General features: G+C 42.2%; 1 protein-coding gene across 1 annotated transcript; it reads left to right on the plus strand.

Moving 5' to 3' along the window:
- Nucleotides 1-8,217: 8,217 nt before the first annotated feature.
- Nucleotides 8,218-12,367, plus strand: Sap30 (Sin3A associated protein 30). The gene is made up of 4 exons (XM_055597879.1): nt 8,218-8,974; nt 10,551-10,676; nt 11,054-11,152; nt 12,038-12,367. The coding sequence occupies exons 1-4, from the start codon at nt 8,660-8,662 to the stop codon at nt 12,158-12,160; spliced, it is 663 nt and encodes a 220-aa protein (XP_055453854.1). The 5' UTR covers nt 8,218-8,659; the 3' UTR covers nt 12,161-12,367.
- The last annotated feature ends 2,688 nt before the right edge of the window (nt 12,368-15,055 follow it).

The raw sequence follows: 15,055 nt of genomic DNA on the forward strand, positions 1-15,055 counted from the left end.
GGTTTGGAATGTCTGTTGTGTTTTTACCTATATTTTTATTATTATTTATATATTGTGTTTTTATATTTATATGGGTCTTAGTATATGGGCCACACATATGTCAAAATGACTAAAACACAGAGTGAAATTTTCAGTTTAACACTAGAACACATTATTTTCTAAGTTAACCAGTTGTTTTAAAAAATTTCACCTCTTTGAAAAATTTAAAGTAGCATGTCTTATTCTATTCCTTTATCAGTCTTGTTAAAATCTAGATCATTGTAAAGAATGCCCTTAATTACCTAGTTCATAACCATCCTCTCCTTCATCCCTCCTTTAAAAAATACTTTGATGATACAAAATGTTGGCAGAGAATTCAGCTTTAGTGAGACTGCTGCTCCTAGCATCATGGGGAAAGGGCAAGAAAATTAGAAATCTTACCCTGGCATTATCTACTTACCAATAAGAGCATCTTTTCAAAGTTCAGGGATGTGACTCAGAGGCAGAGTGCTTGCCTAGCATAAGTGATGCACTGAGTCTAAAGAGGAGAAATGAGGAGGAGGAGGAGGAGGAGGAGGAGAGAAGTACCTTCTATTAGTCTTCTGATTATGTAAAAAAATAAGTGTTAGACAGTAACACTGTTAGACAAGTATTGCTATATACAGACAGTGATTCATAACTTGTAAGTGTTTTATCCAATATATGTCTGGTGGCCTCAGAGATTAGAAAAGGCAACAGATCCCCTGGAACTTCAGTTATAGACCTTGTGGTGCTGGGACTCCAACTCAGATCCTCTGGAAGAACAGTAAGTACACCCTAAATCTCAGAGTCATCGCTCCAGCCCCTGATTTGTAACCTTATAAACAGCATTTTTTTTCTTCCTTTGCATAGCATTGCATAGCCACCCTAAGAAAAGTCATTTTACTTCTAGAGTATATTATTTCAAGATAATATACCAGAAATCAGATGTAACTGATGCCACTTTAATTCTTCCATTTTCCCTTTTGTTTGAACTAGGCATGCCACCGTCTGTCTCTCTCTGCTAGTATGGTAATGTTTACAGCTTACCAAAGTCATGCTGCAATGCTTTGATTGAGTCCTCTGCCTTTCTAGGCTGTGTTTCACATCCCAGTGGCTGAATTTCTGTTGGAGCTCTGACCCTGTGGCAACTTCTGGTCAGCCTCACAGGGTCTTCTTAGAAATTACCATGGATGTTGCAATGAAGTCATAACTTACATTCCACACGCCTAGAACAGCACCAGGGGGACCACACCACGACTGCAGTACTTTGAGAACACTTCAGCACAAAGCCAGTATCCCAAGGGGGTCCTGGACTTTGAGCACACAGAAGGTGACATTAGTCTCATTTCTGAAACATTCTGCTCCGAAAAGCCTTTGAGCTTGTGGCAGGAGAGTCAGTCCCAGGGCTTTTCTCGACTCAATCTTACTCTCTCACCAAGCTGATTGGTAACACTTTCTTTTTATCCCCACTAATGTCTTCAGCCAGGAGTAGCTCCGATGTACTGTCATAAGCTGTGTCAGTTCCTCCCTTGACACATTTGAAAACTGTCAGAGAACACACATTCCAAATCTTGCCACTGTTTCCTTTTGTTCTGCAGTCTTACTGTAAATACCAAACTCCGCAGTAAGATCGGAACTGAATGCGTTGATACTTTGAAGTTTTTCCTAACAAATAACAAAGTAACCCATCAGTCTCCCATTAGGCCTTCCTTAAAGCTTTAGGTTGTGGACGGTGCAGCCAGTTCCCCTCCAGCAGTGTAACAAAGGTGACTTCTTGCCACCATGCCTCACATACCACCAGCATCGCATTCGAACCTCTTACAGCTCCAGAGGCCATGTCTAAGCATTCGTCCAAACTCTCCCATTCTTTACAAGTTGCCGAGTTCTAAAATCACTTCCATGTTTGCAAGCAAAGTGAGAGCAATGACTTAATTCCTCAGTAACACCTTTCTGGAACACCCCTCTTCCTAGTACTGGAGGCTAAATAATCTTTAAAAGGAAAATGTATTTTAGACGGCTCAAGCTTTGGCTCTGCCCTGAGGACCCCATGACATCACAATGGCAGGAGCCATTCCACTATAATGCAGGGTGCCAAAGAAAGGGAACAGACCAGTAGGGTTCTTTCTCTAACAGATCATTGACAAGAGAATTTCTCAGGGTCTGTGGTGTCCTGGTGGCCTCTCACTGCTCTTTGTACATTAAAGGTGCCACGGCATGCTAACACTGTCCCACTGGAGACCAAATTAATTCAACTTCCCTCGTCCATGTTTTCAAGATATGGAGAACCTTTCTGAAGTGCTCTGATTATAGACTTCACATAAACGAACATTATAATTCTAAGTGGCTTAACTACAGTCAATTACATGTTTATACCTGCTATGACATTAAAGCTACATCAGAATACCCTAAAAGATTAAATAGGGAACTGTTAGCATGATAACGTAGGTTTTGCTGTTTTGTTTTTTGAGTTAAATTGGGGATCTTCAATACAAAGCAACATTCTGTTATGGCACCGAAAAGAAAATTGTGAAGAAGTTTCTCCTGAGCCCAAGCTACTGGAGTGCTATGCAGAAATGTTTAAGAGGTTCTTACTTCAATGTAATTGAATTATGGGTGAGAGGATGGGATGATCAATATTGGTGGCCAACTTGATAAGATGTAGACGTACCTAGAGGGCAAACCTGTGACGGATTATCTAGATTAGGGTAGGCTCAGGGTATGCTTGTAGAGTATTATCTGATTAGGTTAACTGGGCTAGGAAGATCCACCTGTGTGTGGGTACCATTCTATGGTGTGGGCTGCTGGACCCGAATGAAAAAGAGAAACAAGTATCCGTGGTTCTCTTCCACCGGACAGCAGATACAATGTATTGAGCACCTCTGGGTCCTCCTGCCCTCACGCATTTCCTCTCTTAACAGTAAGTCAAAACTAACCTTAACTTCTGTCTTCCTTACTGTCCTGTCGCTGTGAAAATACACCATGTACAAGGCAGCTCTTATAAGAGCAAGCATTTCATTGGGGCTGGCTTACAGTTCAGAGGTTTAGTCCATTATCCTGGTGGGGAGCACAGCAGCGTGCAGGCAGACATGGTGCTGAAGGAGCAGAGAGCTTTACATCCTGATCTATAGGCAGCAAGCAGAGAGACAACGGGGCCTGCCATGGACTTTTGAAACTCACTCAAAACCTGCTCTAGTGACACACCTCCTCTAGCGAGGTCACATCTCCTAATGCTTTCCAAACAGTTTATCAACTGGGGTCTAAACCTGCAAGTAGATGAACCTGTGGGGTCATTTTCATTCAAACTACCACATCTTTCTTCAGTAGCTTTGGTCAGGTAAATTTATTACGCAGTGGGGAAAATAATAATACATGGGATGTTCCAAGAGTTCTTTAGATTTTTTTTTCCCCTTCATTTTTGTTTTATTTGTATGGGTACTTTGACTGTACATCTGGGTACCTCATGTACGCAAGGCTAGCAGAGGCCTAAAGGGAATGCTGGGTACCTTGAAACTAGAGTTACAGATAATGTTCTTAACTGCTGAGCCATCTTTTGATCCCTGGTCCTGTGATTTTTTTTTTTATTTTTTATTTTTTAAGAAAAAAAAAATATATATAATGGGGCATGGTGGTACATGTCTTTAACCCCAGCACTTGGAAGATAGAGGCAGGTGGATCTCTGTGAGTTCAAGGCTATCCTGGTCCACAAGGTGAATTCCAGGACAGATAAGATTTACACAGTGAGACGCTGTCTCAAAATAAAGATGGCATATATATTTTATTGGTTATTGAGAATTTTATACAATGTGTTTTGATCATATTCAACACATAATCCTCTCCTTAACTCCTCTTAGCTCTCTCTATCTTCACTACTGTAGGTCCCACCCAACTTCATGTTTTCTTGTTCCCTTCTTGTGACCCGTTGAGTGCAACTTAGGCTGCCCATATATATTCCTGGGTGTGTGGCCATGCACTAGAGTATGGTGGATGTAGCAGGGGCTATAATATCCTTAAAGTAAAGGGACTCTCCCTTGCTCAGAAGCCCTCAGCTGTCAGCAGCTCCTCAGTTAGAAATGGAGGCTTGTGAATTCCTCCTTCTTCCATGCTAGAATGTTTGTCTGGCTTGCTCTGGCGTTAGTCTTGTTCAAGCAACCACAGCTGCTGTGAGCGCTGACTGCCGTGGTCCTGTCACACAAAGAAGACACTGTTAAATTCTAGTCCTTCCCAACCTCAGGCTTTCGCAATCTTTTTTACCTCCTCACCTAAGATGATCCCTGAGTGCTCTCTCTGTCTCGTGTGTGTGTGTGTGTGTGTGTGTGTGTGTGTGTGTGTGTGTGTGTAATAAACATCTCGTTTGTGGCTGAGCACTCCACCAAGAGTTATTTTCTGCAGACCCTGGTCACCCAGTAAGTAGGACGGACAATCAACAAGTGGAACTTCATAGTAGGACAGATAACCAACATGTGGAACTTCATGAAATTAAAAATCTTTTGTACTACAAAGAAAACTGTTAATTGACTAAAGAGGCAGCCTACAGAATGGGGGATTTTTTTTGTTTGTTTGTTTTACATCTTTGCCAGCTACACATCTGACAGCAGATTTGTGTTTGAAATATATAAGAAATTAAAAAAAAAACTAAACAAGAAAATAAGCAACACAGTTTTTATGTCTTTATTTATTTAGCATCCCAGTGGTAGTTTTTCCTCCCTCCTCTTCTCACAGTCTCCTCTCCACCCCCAACCAGTCCTCTGTTTCTCTTCAGAAAAGGGTAGGCCTCCCATGAATATCAACCAACCCTAGCTTATCAAGGTGCAGTAAGACTAGGCACATTCTCTCCTATTAAAGCTGGATAAGGCAACCCAGTAGGAGGAAAGGGACCCAAAGGCAGGCAACAGAGTCAGAGACAGCCTCTGCTCCCATTGTGGGGAGTCCTGCATGAAGACCCAGTTGCACAACTGCTACATTTGTGGAAAAGGCCTAGGTCAGTCTCATTCGGGCTTCTTGACAACCGTTTTTTATTTGTTTGTTTGTTTGCTTAAATGGGACATAGAACTGAACAGAGTTCTCAAAAGAGGAAATGCCAATGGCTAAGAAATATTTTAAAGAGTGGCCACCATCCTTAGCCCTAGAAATACAAATGAAAGCTTCTTTGAGGCCTCATCTCAGCCCCAGTCAGAATGGCTTAAGAGTAAGGATACAAAAGACAACAAGTGCTGGAAAGAATGTGGGAAGAGGAGACCTTCACGCAGTGTTGGTGAGAGTGCAACCTGGTGAAGTCGATATGGATTTCAGTGCAGAGGTTCCTCAAACAACGAGAAATAGATCTACCCTATGACCCATATATACCCCTCCTGGGCATCTATTTCCTGATATAGAGACCACACATCCATCCATGCTCATTTAGCGGCTAGGACATGGCAACATCAACTGATGATAGATAATGAAAATGTGGTTCCTGTATACAATGGAATTTTATTCAGCTGTAAAGAAAAGGGAGCTAATGAAGTTTGTAGGTAGATGGAAGGAACTGGAAAGTGTTATGCCGAGTGAAGTAACCCTGACCCACAAAGACGAACACTGGTATATTCCTTTACCATCAGATCTTAGATTGTGTATTTACGTTGGGGTCCTGGTGATTTTAAGTTATATTAAATTTCATTTTTAAATTAATACTGTTTTATAATGATAGTTACCACAAGTAATACAACCCACAGAGGGGCTAGGCCCTCCCATATCGATCAACAATCAAGAAAAAGCCCCACAGAAATATCTATAAATCAATCTGATGGAGGCAATTTCTCAATTGAGAGTCCTTTTCGAGCACATCTAGGTCTGTGTCAGGTTGACAAATCTACTTCTCGACCCTGGAGAATTTAGGAAGAGGAAAGCTGAGCATTTGTTAGTCACTTAGAAGATTGGACATCAGTCAGCATTAAGGGTAGGAACTGTAGAAGATCTCTCATGGCTGGAATCGTAGTTCAGCTGTGGGGCGTTCACCTAGCATGCACAAAGCCCTGGGTTCAGTACTTGGCACCACCACAAATTAAATAAAGAAAGTAAGTAAGTAACCTACTACAGGGCACAATTATCTCATAATTACTTTTTCAAAATAAATGAAAGGCAATCAAAGATAAGGGATTGAGGAAGAGTCAGATGTGAGTCAGAACCACCAGAAACAACAGATGAGTGAAACAGACTTAAGCTTAGTAAACAAACAAACAAACAAGCAAACAAACAAAAATCACTGTCTTTGCTAAGTCTATTGAAGAAAATGTCAAACTTCTAAATTTTTCCAGAGAATGGGAAAATTAAAAGGTGACATTTAAGATTTGAAAAAAAAAGAACACACAGGAATTATAAGACCAAGAACCATAACAAACATATAAAAATTATTGGTGAATTTTAGAGGAGATTTGGTACACCTAAACAAAGAACGCATGAGTAAGATCATGCTAAAAGAGTCTGAAGGAAACTTAAAACAAACCCATTGAAGATAGGGTAGGAAACAAAGGATGCCATAGAAGGCCTGATGTGTCTTGAATTGGAGTCCCAGAGACAGAAGAAATGACATGGAAAGGCATGAGAGGCTAGAATTTCTAATAATTGATTAAAGATATTAACTTATAGTTTAAGAAGTGCGATGAGATAAAGGTTAGGGGTTTTTTTTTAATTTTTATTTTTTTTAATATTAGTTACAGTTTGTTAACTTTGTATCCCTGCTGTATCCCATTCCCTTTTTCCCTCCCAATCCCACCCTCCCACCCTCATCTCCTCCCTACCCCTTTCCAAGTCCACTGATAAGGGAGAACCTCCTCCCTTTACATCTGATACTGGTTTATCAGGTATCTTCAGGACTGGCTGCAAAGTCCTACTCTGTGTCCTAGCAAGGCTGCTTCTGGGGGGTGGTCAAAGAGCCCGCCATGTCAGAAACAGTCCCTGTTCCCCTTATTAGGGTACCCACTTGGATACTGAGCTACCAAGGGCTACATCTGAGCAGGGGCTCTAGGTTGCATCCATACATGGTCCTTGTTTGGAGAAACAGTCTCATAAAAGACCCCTGTGCCCAGATATATTTGGTCCTTGTGGAACTCCTGTCCTCTCCAGGTCGTATTAACTCCCCTCCCCCCCTTTTTTGGTTCCCTGCATTCTGCCTGAGGTTAGGTTATGAGTCTTGATATCTGTTTTAATACACTGCTAGGTAGAGTCTTTCAGAGTCCCTCTGTGTTAGGCTCCTGTCCTGTTAAAAGTTAGGATTTTTAATAAGAGAAATATATTCACTATTTTCACTGCTAGATCTGAGAATTGACATTCAGAGATAAACTGGAAAGCTTTGAGTTTCTCCGTAAATGTCATTTTACAGTTCACTTTTTAAAATCTGTCATTAAATTGCCTAAATCACAAAGAGCTTTCTCTCAAAACTCCTTTATCTGAAATACATAATTTTTGTTTAAGCAGTGGGATTATTAAATAGTTCAATAATTAGCAGAGGTGCTGGGTTGGCATGGTCACGCCCATTCTTCCACCCCGCCCACCGCAGGCACAGGCAGCAATACTCGCTTACGCGGGCACCAACACGTACCCTTACGCGCGCGTACACACCCACCCACCCGCGACACACCCGCACATGTACGCATTTGTATGACTCAAGAAACGAGATCCCTTCCTCTCTTCTCGTTCCCTACGGTCAGCGCTGCGAAGTTTTGGGGGAAGCAGTCCATCAAACCTGGTACAAGTGGGGTTCCTTTAAATGGACTTAAGCCCCTCCCCTCACAGATACGGTGCAGTAGAGAGAGGGGAAAAGCAGCCGGCTGGCACACGGGTGTGCTGAGGACCTGCCAAGCTCTAGAAGTCTCGCTTGGGCGTGAAGGTAGAGATGAAGGACCCAGCTAAAAGAACGCCAGGTCGCCCGAGTTTGTTTGTTTTTTTCCATAAATACGAAACAGCCCGTAAACTTTTTCTCACTAATCTCTAGCACACACACACACACACACACACACACACACACACACACACACACACAATTTATGTTCATTCCCAGGAGTCTGCTGGCCGTCTGAATACTAACTTTGCGTAATAACGGGAGCTAAAAGCAGCCCTTGCTCGCAGCAGAGCAGAGACGAGAAGACACAGAAAGAGCCTGACCTCACACTCGGATTTGCCCTGTGCTTGAAATGGAAAAAAAAAAAAAAAAAAAAAAAAGAGGGGGGCCGGGTAGCTGCTTGCCGCGCGGTGTCTGCTGGGATAAGTAGTTTGTCCAGCAGGTCTGGCACGTAATCAGAACGGAGTGCAAGTCGGCTCCGCGACTGAGAACTACTATTCCCGTGGGGCCGCGCGGCATGTAGGGGCGGGGCCAGGGGCGGGGCGTCTCGCCGGCGCAGGTTCTGGGGCTGGAAGGAGGCGGAGGAGCTGCGGTCCAACTGCTGAAGTCTCCATGTGACAGTGAGTGGGGTCTCCTTTCTAGGAGCTGCTCTACTCCTCATCACAGTCTTAGGAACCGGCCACTATTCCAGCGCCGACAGACCAGCAGGCCTGGGACTCTGGGCGTCTGACCGTGTCGCCGACAGACTTGGGGTGCGGAGTGAACGGCCGCCCCGGGGAAGGAGGCGGAGCGGCTCGGCGAGCGGGGCTCAGTAGCGGCGCCGGCGCCCCGGAGCTGGCAGACATGAACGGCTTCACTCCGGAGGAGATGAGCCGAGGCGGGGACGCGGCCGCCGCGGTCGCCGCGGTGGTCGCTGCTGCAGCTGCCGCTGCCTCGGCGGGGAACGGGAACGCGGCCGGCGGTGGGGCAGAGGTACCGAGTGGCGGGGCGGTGTCGGCGGCTGGGCAACCTGGAGGGGCCGGTCCGGGTCCCGGGCAACTCTGTTGTTTGAGGGAGGACGGTGAGCGGTGCGGGCGCGCGGCGGGCAACGCCAGCTTCAGCAAGAGGATCCAGAAGAGCATCTCTCAGAAGAAGGTGAAGATCGAGCTGGATAAGAGTGTAAGTGGACTCGGGACCGCCCCGCCCTGCCCTACCCTGCTTGCCCTGCCGGGTCGTAGGGGTTCGCGAGCCCCCAAGACTGGGCTGCAGGTGGGATTACTGGTTCCCTGAAACAAAGTAGCTGCAACTCGGGCCACCTCCCCTAGCGCGCGCTCGCGCAGTGCTGCGGGTCCCCTCCACCGCTCACCCGGACTCCTGCTGCCTCGCGTCTCTTCCACGCCAGGCTTCCCTCTTCCTCCTTCTCTGCGATCTGGAAACGAAACAAAGAGGACCGCGGTACCCAGGGCTCAGAGTAGTTTTCTTGGAGCGGGGTAGTCCGTTCTGTAATGGAGGCGCCTTTGTTTTGCTGCCAGAGCCAGCTTCTGTCCCCAGGGAGTAGCTCTGGTCCTCTAGGGAAAGTCAGAGTCTGGCAGGAGCCTACACCGCAGAGAAGGGAAATCCTGCTTTTCCTCTTCCTCGGTGTCCTCTTTCTCTTGAACGCAGGAAAGGCAAGCAGAGCTCACCAGTTGCCTTGCAGGGAGATAGTTTTAAACGGCGTTTGCGGTGTCAGCTTTTCGGGCAGCTGCTCCTCCAAGCCGAGGCTGCAAATAAGCCTCTGCGGTTTTACAGCCCGCTCGGTAGCCATCGGGATTTCTTTTTCTGTCTTTCTTCACGTCTGCTCTTTTGGCCAGCAATGAGGTTTCAGAGGGATCCATTGCTACTTTTCAGAGCTCTGACTGATGCCAAGCGAAGAACAAGATGCAGAACCTCCACACATCCTGTATATTTTTAGCTTGCCCTTAGCTTAGAAGTCAGTTCAAAAGCCTGATCTTTCGGCCTTTAATTGTAGCCTCTTAAAGGGGGGGAGGGGAGATTGTCAGTCAGGTCAGCATGTCCTATCCCTCCCTATGCAACTCTCAAATGCCTATGTATTTACAATTTTTGAAAAGTTTATTTGTGATTCTCTTTAAGCAGTTTCTCAGTCAGGTCCATGAGAAACTTTGCAAATTAATATGAATAATTTCAGTTAGCTTTAATTGAAAACATAATACATACAAATACATTTAATTCTCACAAAGAAAGTCAGTGCTTGAAATTTAAACATAGGATATGAATTCAATAGCTCCTTTTAAAAATGTATAGATGGTGTCTGTGCAGAACCTGACTTTCTAATTAGAAAGATTAGGAAGCATCTACCTACCATTGATATAATTTACTGCTCTCAAATGAGAAAATATAAATACAAAATTGTGGGCACTGTCACTTCTCCCCTTGTTAACTCAAAACCAGCAGGAGCTAACTTATTTAGGCCACCCTTGATGAAAGTTGATGACAGATCCGGAGGATTGGAATTTCTCTTCCTCTTGCTGGCCTGCCCTCCATTGGTACCAACCGCCCACCACTTCCTACTACCCCGCCCCCACCTTGCTGCCAGACCCCTAATATTACAGCCTTTTAAAATGGAAAGAAGCATTACATCGTCTTAACAGTGGCCTGCTGGACTATGTTTTCAGCCATTCACCTGGGCACGTGCATTTTTCTAACATATGGCTACATTTTTCTGTACTCACAGCCCATGAAACTTTTTCTGTTTCAGGCAAGGCATCTCTACATTTGTGACTATCATAAAAACTTAATACAGAGTGTTCGAAACAGAAGAAAGAGGAAAGGAAGTGATGATGATGGAGGAGAGTCACCTGTTCAGGACATCGACACTCCAGAGGTAGATGGAAGTATTTCTGCATTAAATGTAAATCATAAGCACATTGGCAATTCCAAACATTTCTGTAAATACTTGAGCTACTTTTTAAATGTATAAAGCATGTAAGAAATCTCAAAGTTAAATACAGTCAGTTAAGATGTATTTATACTAGCATTAAGTCTCAGGTGACATTTCTTTATAGCCCATAACATATAATTTCTTTTTTTTTTCTTCATGAAGTTTACAGTATGTATCCCCCAAAGATGGAAATGTTTAATAAATTACAGGTCTGATTGTGTAAATGAGTTGTTATTGTGTTGAAGTGGAAGTGCCCTTTGCCATACACATCAGTGGCATCTTTTCAGCAAAGTGAACTAATTCTTTTTTTTTTTTTCTAGGTTGATTTGTACCAATTACAAGTAAATACACTTAGAAGATACAAAAGACACTTCAAGCTTACCACCAGACCAGGTCTTAACAAAGCACAACTTGTTGAGGTATATGTAAGCTTTATACTGTTTAAAAAAAACCTGCTCACACCAATAAGGGCTCATTAAATGATGATGAACTATACTAGACACTAATCAAGTATGTTATCCCTGTTTTGTAACAAATCGGAGCCAAGAACTGATGCAAAGTTACATTTAAATATATAACTCAAATCTCAAACTTTTAAGATCTGGTCTTCTAAAAACAGTTGTATTAGTTCAGAGTTATTTTCTGTCCTAGAATCTGAGCATGCACTTGAGCAGCTCAGTTTCTTATTAGTCTGTTGATAGTTTTGATGTACAAGTGGTATAAAGGAAAAAGCCAGGGCAACAGGAGGACAGTCCTTTTGAACATCCCTCTAATAAAATTCTTAAATTTTATTAAAAATTTCCAAGAAACTTATGAAGAATGAATATCAATTGCACCAAAAATATTTGTTATTATAGTTCATTACCAAGGATTGTTTTGTCTTCCTTTACTTTCTGTTAATCTTTTCCTGTGAATACAGTCAAAACTCCCTTGTATAATACACATGAGCTCTTATGTTTTATTTTATTAGTATTTAATGTTTAAGAAAATGCACTTTCTAAACTGAAGTTGTAAAGTTTAAAGGGAAAAATACTTATAACTGGTGCACATTGAGTGGACCAAAGCAGATAAAATACTTAGAGCATATTAACTGAGTAGACTAAAGGATCCTTTGAGATCAGACTGTCTTTTGTTTATAATATCTTTTTCCAATGTGCTTTGGGGCTTGTTCATATTTTGTTAAAACAGCTTAATTTTTAAAAGTATCTCTTGTGGTCATACAATAGTTTGACACAACAGTACATTTTACTTAGCTCACAGCATCTGTTATATCTAACATTTAATTTGTTCATTTTTCTTTGTAGATAGTTGGTTGCCATTTTAGGTCGATTCCAGTGAATGAAAAAGACACCTTAACCTATTTCATCTACTCAGTGAAGAATGACAAGAACAAATCAGATCTCAAGGTCGACAGTGGTGTTCACTAGAAAAATAGCATTCACACTAGCACATTGATGTGTGGCTGTAAAGAACGTTTATGTTTTCATATGTAGAAATATTCTTGTGTATTTTTTCTACAGAAAGTTTTCTTTGGCTTTTTGTTGGTTTTTTTTTTTTTGATTCTCATAATTAGTTGGAAACTCATATAAACTGAGCTTCCTAGATTAAAAATATTTTAAATAAAGGTGATTACTATTATACATGCTGCAGTGTGTTTATTTTGTGCTTTTTTTTTAAGCTTTTAGGAACCTGATTTAATATTTCTGGTAAAAATTCTTATTTTGTAAACTTAAAAATTTTAGGTAATTAAAGGTAAGTGAAAAATAAAAGATACAACCCATTTGCCTTCCCTAGGCCAATTTGATGTGCAATTAAGCATTCTATTCTTTTCTAGTTATTTAGTTATTTCATTATTTTTGTTGTTGAGACAGGGTTTTTCTCTGAAGTCCTGGCTGTCCTGGAACTCACTCTGTAGACCAAGCTGGCCTCAAACTCAGAGGTCCACCTGCTTCTGCCTCCCCAGTGCTGGGATTAAAGGTGTGTGCCATCAGTGCCAAGCCAGCATTATTTTCTTAAAGTGCTTTACAACATATGTTAGCAAATTTGAAAATTAGAGTTCCACTGATTTTCAGCCACTTTAAAATTTCCATTTATGCATTTTTATTATTATTCCTTGAAGACATGAAGAAAAATGAATTGTTTTTGTGCCTCTCTCTTTCTAAAGACACTCCAACATTCCAGCAAAGGTAAGCATAGTGCTTGCTGAATAAGAACTAGAGTTAGCAAGTGACAATACATGCTGGAGAGGATGTGGAGAAAGGGGAACCCTCCTCCATTGCTGGTGGGAATGTAAACTTGTACAACCACTTTGGAAAGCAATCTGGCACTTTCTCAGACAATTAGGAATAGCGCTTCCTCAAGATACAGATATACCACTCCTAGGCATATATCCAAAAGATGCTCAAGTATACAACAAGGACATTTGTTAAACCATGTTCATAGCAGCTTTATTCATAACGGTCCGAACCTAGAAACAACCCAGATGTCCCTCAGTGGAGGAATGGATACAGAAATTGTAGTACATTTACACAATGGAATACTACTCAGCAATTAAAAACAAGGAAATCATGAAATTTGCAGGCAAATAGTGGGATCTAGAAAAGATCATCCTGAGTGAGGTATCCCAGAAGGAGAAAGACACACATGGTATATACTCATAAGTGGATACTAGATATATAATATAGGATAAATCTACAAAAACCTGTACACCAAGCTAAGAGGACCCTGGGTAAGATGATCAATCCTTACTCAGAAAGACAAACAGTATGGACATCGGAAGAAGGAGAAAACAGGAAACAGGACAGAAGCCTATCACAGAGCGCCTCTGAAAGACTACCCAGCAGGGTATCAAAGCAGATGCTGAGACTCATAACCAACCTTTGGGCAGAGTACAGGGAATCTTATGAAAGAAGGGGGAGATAGTAAAACCTGTAGAGGACAGGAGCTCCACAAAGAGAGCAACAAAACCAAAATATCTGGGCACAGGGGTCTTTTCTGAGACTGATAACTCCAACCAAAGACCATTCATAGACATTACCTAGAACCCCTGTTTGGATATAGCCCATGGCAGCCCAGTATCCAAGTGAGATCCCAAGTATTGGGAACAGGGACTATCTCTGATATGAACTCATTGGCTGGTTCTTTGACCACTACCCCCTGAGGGGGGAGCAGCCATGCCAGGCTACAGAGGAGGACAATGCAGCCAGTTCTGATGAGACCTGATAAGCTAGGGTCAGATGGAAGGGGAGAAGGACCTCCCCTATCAGTGGACTTGGAGAGAGGCTTGGGATTAGATGAGGGAGGGAAGGTGGGATTGGGAGGGAATGAGGAAGTGGGCTACAGCTGGGATACAAAGTGAATAAACTGTAATTAATATAAAAAATAAAAGAGAAGGCATTAAATGTTACATATACGGAGAAAAAAAGAACTAGTTACTTCTTCAAACTGATACAACATTAACAGAAAATAACTCACATTCTGTGCTGTTTGCTTTGCAAATTCAAACTGATGTTAGTAAAACTGTGTGTGGTGAATGTTTTTAATCCCAGCGCTCTGGACACTGAGGCAAGAGGATCACGAGTTCTGAGGCCAACATGGCTACAGTACAAACCTTGTCAGGTTGGAGAAGGAGAGATGTGTAGTGAGCTCTTTGTTTAAGGGTTAGTACTCCTTTGCATTTTCTTGTGTTTCATTCTCTGACAGTGTTACCATTTTAAACATCTGTTTTTCTTGGAATTTTATTGCCCTGCTAAATGCTTTAGCATCACAAATCAGGCTTGTAGCTTCTCACATCAAAAATGAAAACAACTCCAGGAAAATGTTCTAAGAGTACTTGCATACCAGAGGCTGGAAATGGTTAAGACGACCGATACAGCTCAGAGTTCTCTGAGGTTTACCTCTGTTGTCTTGGCAAGATGAGCATGTTGATGACATTTACCAATAACGCCAGTAGCTCTGAGATGTAATGATGAGGATGACCTCTAGACCTCTATCTACAGTGCTGACCAACTGACAAGGAGGTAAGGTACTTATTTTCAAGTGTTCTGGTTATATTCACAACTAGAAAATAAAGCAGGTGGCGTTTGGCCCTTAGCAGCATTAAAATGTCCTTAGAACATTGGTAAGCAGAAGCAATGATTCTAAGCATTATGGAAACCTTATTTATAGTATCCTAGAGACTTCTGGGACAAGGTTTTTGGAAGAGGTGGTGGTGGGGTTTTGTTTTGTTTTGATTTTAGATGTGAGAAAATAAACCATGTAACTTAGATATGGATGTTTATTTGAAAATCATCTTTCTCCCATATTGTATATTTTTATCTAAT

The sequence above is a fragment of the Psammomys obesus genome, unplaced genomic scaffold (assembly GCF_907164565.1).
Source record: "Psammomys obesus unplaced genomic scaffold, mPsaObe1.curated_primary_1811, whole genome shotgun sequence".
Lineage (NCBI taxonomy): Eukaryota > Metazoa > Chordata > Mammalia > Rodentia > Muridae > Psammomys > Psammomys obesus.